The 8,614-nt window shown below is 28.8% G+C and overlaps 1 protein-coding gene across 2 annotated transcripts; it reads left to right on the top strand.

Moving 5' to 3' along the window:
* The first annotated feature begins 448 nt into the window (after positions 1 to 448).
* LOC8281882 (SEC14-like protein 5) lies at positions 449 to 5,324 on the top strand. Of its 2 annotated transcripts, XM_048378153.1 has the most exons (8): positions 449 to 1,028; positions 1,319 to 1,740; positions 1,836 to 1,996; positions 2,379 to 2,516; positions 2,731 to 2,826; positions 3,403 to 3,659; positions 4,260 to 4,480; positions 4,579 to 5,324. In XM_048378153.1, the coding sequence occupies exons 2-8, from the start codon at positions 1,381 to 1,383 to the stop codon at positions 4,948 to 4,950; spliced, it is 1,605 nt and encodes a 534-aa protein (XP_048234110.1). In that variant the 5' UTR covers positions 449 to 1,028; positions 1,319 to 1,380; the 3' UTR covers positions 4,951 to 5,324. The 2 variants fall into 2 exon arrangements, with proteins under 2 accessions (XP_048234110.1, XP_048234111.1); XM_048378154.1 differs by lacking the exon at positions 2,379 to 2,516 and having other exon boundaries at positions 452 to 1,028.
* The last annotated feature ends 3,290 nt before the right edge of the window (positions 5,325 to 8,614 follow it).

Raw genomic sequence — 8,614 nt, 5'->3', positions numbered from 1 at the left:
TTTATTTTATTTCTCGATTTTTTAATTATAATCTTATAATTTTATAATAAAAAATAAACATAATAGATCAAATGTGTTTGTTAAAAAAAAATCAGAATTAACAAAAATTTTGATACAATTAAATGCAAAAAGTGTGATAAGATGTATATGTAAAACCCATTTAATGGCTTAAAATCTTTTTACTGATTTTTAATTTTTTTTATTTAATAATCATATTTGATATATCAAATAAGGTTTTTATTGTAAAATTCTGTTTTAAAGGTATTTTTAAAAATAAATTAAGAATATAAATATTTATCTTAAATTTTTGAAATGATTCAGTAAAAATACTAAAAAATATAAAATAATTAGTAATTAAGTTTTTAAAAAACATAAGAAAACATATAAAAAATATAATATTTTAGAGAAGCTAAAATAAAAATGTAAAATCATCAAGAAAGTAAAAGAAATTTTAGAAAGCTAAATGGGTTATAGCCACCCCTAGCCCCCTTATTCCGCCATTGCTATGACCGATCTCTCTAGTTCAAACCCAGCTCGATCCATCGGATGAAGAAGTTTACTTGAAAGAAACCAAAGAAAAAAGGAAAAGAAAAAAGCCTCGCAGTATTTTCAATTGCCTTGTTTAAGTGCCAAGAAGACCAAAACACTCTCTTAATTCGGCAGCTCACTATTTATGACAGCACTAATTTCTTCCGTTCAACCCACTAACAGATTCTAACCTGATAAGCAACCGTACACGTGTCAGCCTGGGTCCTCCCTTTCATGTCTAAAATGTTGTCTTTCTGCTTCCAATTTTCTTTTTAATGGCAAGTATACTTTTTAAATAATAAAAGAAAAAAAAAAGCTCTCTTCTTTCTTCAATTTTCCCAAGAAAAGACCAACCGAATCACGAAAAGAGACCCAACCAAAAAGCATCAAAAAAGTTTTCCTCGATTCACCAAATCTTTGATTGTAAAAGTCCTTTGGTTGTCATTTTCCTGAATTAAGGATTTGCTGAAGATTGATCAGATTAGAGCGTAGATTTTCAGGTTAGTTTGTATTGTTTAGATTCTTGAACGTACTTTCTTGATTTTTTTTCTTTTTCTTTTGTTCTTTTTACTATCATATTCTTGAAAATGACAGTTTTAATTTTATTGATCTTTTAAGTTTTGAATAACATTTTTGGTGCCATGATGATTAAATCGTTGTTTAATTGTTTAACAAGAATCTTTATTTTACATGATTTAGCTCCCATTACAATTTTTCTTTTATACATCTTTCAATTTGTTCATGTATCTATATGAATGCTGATCTAGTTCTTCATTTTGACTACTTGCAGATTGATTTATTTGCTTCTGTAGTTAACTGAGAATGTGAATTTGGAGCTCATTCTTTGAATCAATGTCAATGGGAGACCCACTTTGCAATTCTGGTTCAAGTGGAAATTCTGAAGTCAAAACTCTTGCTGTTAGAAACAAGGTTTATAAGAGAAACCTAGGTGCTTCTGATCCAAAATCATTTCCACTGAACGTGTATAAGCATATTGCTTCTCTAAGCCATAGCAGAAACACTGGTGCTGCAATTGGTCATATAGCAATCTTTTTACTCAAAGTTGCTGCTTTAGAGACTGTTAGAAGGGTTTCAAGGTCCAAGTGTCCCCCTTTATGGCGCGGTCTTCAGGCTATGCAATTTCTTTGCTATCCACCTTTTAAGTGGATTCAGAAATGGGCTCCCTTGAAGGGTTTGGTTAAAGGCGTGCAGGTTCGTTCTTGCTCTCTTAATAATCAATATTGGTTGCTGTAAGTAATTTTGCCATTGCCAGCAAAATAGCTGGTAGTTACTTCTCATTTTTGTAGATGTTCTCGAGGCCTTTATTATTCCTCTCAGTTGCGACAGTCTTCTCTGAAGAATTAGAATGTGATACTGAAACCTCAAACAATGTCAGTGGTTCTCAGGCGCATTCAGATTCAGAAACAGATTCTGACTCAAACAATGTACATTCTTCTCCTGATTCAAGGTACACAAATAATATAGAGTCTGCAGTTCACATTTTTTGTTTTTTGAGACATGGTTTTCTTTAAACCCCAAAAGCCTAGTTAACGACAATGATAGATTGTAATCTTAAAATTCACAAGTAGCTGCTCACTTGATAAGTGAATTTAATTGATGGTAATTTCTTTTTATTTTTAATTAAAGATGCATGCAATCACTTTATGAATAATGATTGGATGTCATTTGTGGCCTTGAAGTTCTCTGTTGTGACTAGTCAGTGCTTATCCGAATGAAGCTAAACACTGGCAATTTTAGGATCTTTATTTTGAATCTTAGATTATTTCCAAAAATTTGAAGTTAAATCTTAGTTGTTCAGATTAATAATAAATGAATACTTATATGGTTAGGTCAAATGATGGAGAAGTGTTGATGCCTAAACCAGACCATCTGGAGCTGGATTTGGGTCAGTTATTATCTAGGGGCTGCATACCCTGCACCATAAGATTTGTCAAGGACCTGCTGGACTTGGCAGGACAGAAATATTGGTAATAATATATATGTTTGACATGCTTACTGGTTGGAGGTGCCCCCAACCTTGCCTTGTTGACTTTATATAAGTCGCCAATGTCTAGTTGAACCTTAAGCTCTTGATTCATTGTATTTGTTGTTTCCTTAAAGTTCTTTCAATTTTAGACTGGATCAAATCCTGAATTATCTCTGGTTGTTGCATAAATTTATTGCTTTTCACCTGGTCTGCAGGACTAGTGATGTGATTCTTCAAGATGTTCCATCTGAAAATTGGTTGATGCAACTCCATAAAGAGCTAGTGAATCAAGGCATTACATTACCAGAAAGGTGATTTTGCTATTCTTTCATGTTAAGATTATTGGATAAAGGTAGTAATGATATGTAGATTACTGTTATGTTATACATATAGTTCTTACGATCTTAAGTCCTTTGACTAATCAGCACATTTATTCTGCATGCATTCAGAAACCTTATTCCAAATGCAACCAGAATCTGAGCTAAACATTTTATTGTATCTATTCATATCCCTAAAAAATTCCTGTTGATATACGGTGGAGTCACTCGTGAATTACTACTGTTACAGAAGCTAATAGATAATAGGTCCTAAAAGAATTGGCCTAACCAGCTTCCTGTCATCCAGCCTTGATTCAGTGTAGAATATATATTTGATAGATTCCAGTGGCTAAGAATGCTTGTAACATCATTTACATTCCTCTGACATATTCTTTTTCCCTCCAAAAGTTCTTGTTTCATCAGTGATCTTCAATCTTATTGTTGTTTTTCTGAAAGGAATGACGAACCGATTCTTGCAAGAAATGGTTTTATAATTTTAGACTTGGCACATACTGTTGAGCTTCTCAACTTCTCTTGTCGCAGCAGACCATGACATACATGTTTATGCAGAATTAATGAGGACGAGCTCCATAGATTCTTTACTGCTGCAAATGGGGACTTCTCATGCTTTCTATCATCAATTAAGAAGACAATCCGTTGGAGGGAGAATTACAGAATTCTTTCTGAAGAAGAGCTTGAGATGTGGTCAAATATGGTCTTCTGGCATGGATATGATATAGAGAATAGACCTTGCCTTGTTGTGCGCCTTGGACTAGCTTGCCTGAACTTGCCATCTCATGAGAGACCTCGTTTTGCTCAAGCAGTCAGTAAGTTGCTTTTTCTCTTGATTAAATTGTTGGTTAATTGGGTTTCTTTGATTTAATCATTGGTGTGGTTCCATTTGTGGACCAAGGCTCTCTTCACTAGAATAACTTTGCAAGTGTTTGTATTCCATAATCTTTACATCCTTCATAGATTTTTAATATGAAGAAACTTTTGGGTGTCTGTGCATTTTAATGCTTGTGAGAATGTATCTTCAACTCAATTCTTCCTTAAATCTGGAGCATCCATGAACAGCTAATTTCGTATTGGGGAAGGCTTAAAAAATGGAATTCTGACATTCAGAGTGGTAAACTCTACCCGGGGAATTCACACACTTTATCCACTATTAGAAGTACCATTATCTTGCTAAGCAAGCTCACATAAAAAATAATTGATATAAAGAAGCAAGAAGCATGCAAGGTACCTTATATTCTAAAAATATGTGAACTTAAATACTGGAAAGAGGAAGTTGAACTAAATCACAAGGGGGAGGGAATCTGGAGGATATCAACTGTTATTATTCCCTTGAGGTTTATAGAGTAACAGTGGCTTCTTTGAGTTATTTTTCTTTTTAATATCATTTAATTGCTGATTCTCCACTCCAGTCTCTCAGGTAGAGCATGGAGTCCTCCATTTGGTTGACAAGGATAATCCTCAGATTACAGTTCTTGTGGATTGTGATGGAATATCACCATTGAGACTCCCCATGCAGATGCTGAGATCTTGTTCTTCACTTCTGCAAAATAATTTTCCCAACAGACTGGGCCATTTGCTTGTTATACGACTTCCTCCAGTGGTTCGAGTTATTGCTCAAACTTTTTTTCAAGTATGATATTACCCCCCAGGTTCTTTTTCTCCTTTTCTTGTGAAGTTCACTAAATTCAAGTCTATTCATATGTTCTCCCGCTTCTTCATCCTGAACAGGTTCTGAAACCCGTAACTCAAAAGAAGTTGAGAATTGAAGGAAACATGTATCGAAGGGTTATCTGCGAATATCTTCAGACAATCCCATCATATCTTGGTGGCAGCTGCACTTGCAAGATATGCTCAAGCATTAGCAGCATTCATGTCACGCGACAGAGACATACTGTAAATGAAATCCGTCGAGCAGAGTCGACAGAATATTTAACTGATGCCGAGGATATACCCTCAGCTCGCCTGACTTTTGAGGATGATGTTTCCATGAATGAGAACTGGGACCAGTTGTTGAGAACTGCTGTAATTGGCGTGCTCATGGTGTGGGCTTTTATAGCACTGATCGCTGTATTACATGATCCTGAGAGCCGTCCTTTCTAGTCTTCTCAAGTTGATCATAACGACCTTGTATCTCTCTTTGGTTGCCAGTCATGTCTCGATGCGTTAGATGAGATGCAGCTTCGGACTCTCCTCCCGATATCTGCTCTCTAGCCGAGGGAGTCTATCCGGACTCAACTCGAAGATGGAATAACTACTGGCTATTCTAGATATCTCTACCATTTTATTATTCTTTCGGATAGCTTTTTGGTATGCACCACCATATCTGCTGGTATTAATGTTCCTGTCTAAGTTGAACATAATAATGTTCCTGTAATTATTATCTATAGTATATTTTCGTATCAACCCCATATTTTTGTGCAAGTATTACTTTTAGTAAAACAATTAGCTTTTATCCCACAATTTAATTACTTGTATGTGGCATTGTTGATGGGCTTGCTTTACCTGCCTGAAGCAGTATGCATATTTGCGTCAATTATACATCCTTCACTTTCAGCTTTGAGTTTGATCATGTGCCTTGTCTGAACCATTTTTATGAATATGCTACATGGATGGACAACAGTGAAGTTTTCTTTTAGCAATAGCTAAGCAGGAGCTTTAAATATACAACTCGTTGGGGATGAGCAGCATAGAACTATGAGAAAATTGGGAGATGGTTTGGTTAAGAAGTTTGATGCAATTAATAGCTGTTTTTTGCTAAATAATTATATTAAATGTTGGATAATGACTTAAGAAACAATAGTTGCTGATTGTATCAATTATATTTTAGAATTTTTTTTTAGCAGTTGACAGTTGATTTGATTTTTTTTATTTAATCTTTTTTATTTGAACTCTATTATCTTCATTAAAATTTATTACTAATAACTTATTTTAAGATTTCATATCATATAATTATATTTTTTTTATTTTATAATAAATAATTATTATATTAAAATTATTTTTAATAATTAAATAATTACAATATTTTATAATTATGGTATTTGACATTAAAATTTTTTATTAATGGAATTTAAATTCAAATCCTACTTTAAAATAATTCTATAAATATTTATAATAATAAATACAATTGAATGGCAGGGTACGTAGGTAACGGGACATAGGTGGGACAAAAATTACAATGAGTTCGGCTTGCTAGCTTAAAGGGGCTTAGCTTATCGAACTTCCAGATTAGCCGAAAAACTGAAACTCAAAGGTATACGTCATATATAAGTTGGTTTGGGGAGGATATTTAAAGGTTAAAAAATTTATGCATATAATAGTTGTTTCTTATTGAATAATTATATTAAATTGATTAATAAAAATTTAAAAATAACAGTTGTAGCTAATTTAGTCTTAATCAACTACTAATTGAATTAATTATATTTTAGAGCTTCTTTTTAATAGTTGGTATATTACATTTTTTTTAATTATTTAGACAACATCATCCTTATTAGAATTTACTAATGATAGCTTATTTTAAGTTAATATCATATAATTCATATTATATAATTCATAATAAATAATTATTATTTTAAATTATGTTTAATTATTAAATAATTATAATATTTACTAATTATAACATTTCAAGCTAAAAAGAACTCATTGGTGGAATTTAAACTTTAATTTCTATTTTTAAAATAATTTTTATAAATACTTTCATAATAAATATAACTGAGTTAAATAAAAAAATTATAATAGTTATTATTGTAATTATTTTTTATTAAATCATATCATTAAAAATAATATAATAAAATAAATTATATATTCAATGTTAATTTAACAATATTAAAATTAATAATTATCTAGCATAACTGATTTGTTTATATTTAAGCAATATGCATATTGATCTCTTATAAGCTTGCCATACAATATAAAGAAGCAATTTAGTATTTATCTGAGTAAAGCAACTCGATGAATATTTGGTGTCATCCACCAGTGCCATCATCAATTCTAACTTAAATTTATCTTTTCAAATCTTAGCCATTAAATCTTATTCATCCAATCTTATTCATCCAAACAACCTGTAACCTGCTAAAAAGATTTTAATATGCTTTTAGAATATTAATAAATTAATATATAATATTAAATTTAAAAAAAATTTATTTTTCAGATATTATTATTAATAAAATTTAATATTTGTCTTTTAAAATATAATAAAATTAATTCAAATTAATTGTAAAATTAATAAGCAATTTTTTTTCACTGACTTCATTCATTTTTCTTATTTTGAAGGTTGACTAGTATATTCTTAATATAGAATTTTTTTCTCATGTCTTATATTACCCAAAGTCTACTTTCCAATTTATCAAATACTTCAAATAAATTATTTATTATATTTATTATGTATATTTAACAAATTGATATGACATATATTAATATTAAAACATATTAACTATTTATTGTTTCATTATCGTTAAATATATTTTTTGACTCTAAATTAACATAATTATTATAGGTATACAAATTTTCTGCAAAAAATTAAGAATATATTACGCAAATACAAATACAATTATGCAAAAATACATTAAGTTTAAGTTTGAATTACATTTTAGAATTTAATATGTTAAAATATAATAAAAACCATATTTAAAAAAAAATTATATTATTCGTTAACCATCAATCTTTAATTACAAATTATTAGTAAATACTAAATTAAAAAGACTCAAATTAATAATATTGAATGAAATTATCTAAAAAATTTAAATTTAATAGAATAGATCATATATTCTCTTACCTTATTCTAACTCATTTTGTATTAGATTAGTCTTATATCTTGACATTTAATAAAAGGAATAATTTGTTTAAATTTATATATCAACAACAAATAGATGATAAGTGATTTAGTTAAATTTATTGAAAATATTCATGTTTATATTTTCTCTTGTAAGAATCTATACGCATACTAAGCTTTTGAATAGTAATAAGTAATATTTAAATAATTACCTATTTTGTAAACTAAAAAATTAGTTAATAATAAAATTATCAGAATAATAATAGAACATATATAAGATTAAACTATTAATACTTAGTGCTAAAATTATATTAGATAATAATTTTAAAAAAATAATTGTTATTTATTGAATGAGTGTGGTATTAGGTTTTATGTAAATATTTTGATTTATTTGAAATATTACCAAATATAATATTAGATACTATTTTATGAATTTTTCTTAAGAAAAGATTAAGAAACTTTATTAGTGGTATATCTACTAGTAAAACTAAAAAAAATATATTAAAGAAGAAATTTAGTTTGGCAACAGGATTTTGATTATGAAATGTAAATTGACAAAAATTGATTAGATTTTTTAAATAAATTTATAATAAAATAAAAAGGATAAAAAATTAATAAAGATTAAACACTTAATATTTTAAAAAAATTAAATAAAAATATTTAAATATTTAAATATATTTTAAATTAAATAAATATAATAGAACTTATTTATATTTTAAATTTTAGTTACATGTTGGTATGTTTGATTTATTATTATGATTTCGGTGTCACGAGGCATAGATCAATTGCTAAAGCAACTATTCATTTCTTTGAAGTTACTCAGTAATGGTGCAAAAGTTTATTACACTATGAACTCAGCCAAACACCCGTTTTCTGGACGGTAATTACTTTACATAAATAAAATATTTATATAAATTAAAATTAATATAAATATTTATAATATTATTAAAAATAAATTATTTAAATAAAAATTTAAATTTTTATATAAATATAAAA

This window comes from Ricinus communis, chromosome 8 (genome assembly GCF_019578655.1).
Source record: "Ricinus communis isolate WT05 ecotype wild-type chromosome 8, ASM1957865v1, whole genome shotgun sequence".
Classification (NCBI taxonomy): domain Eukaryota; kingdom Viridiplantae; phylum Streptophyta; class Magnoliopsida; order Malpighiales; family Euphorbiaceae; genus Ricinus; species Ricinus communis.
This window is presented reverse-complemented; position numbering and strand designations above follow the sequence as displayed.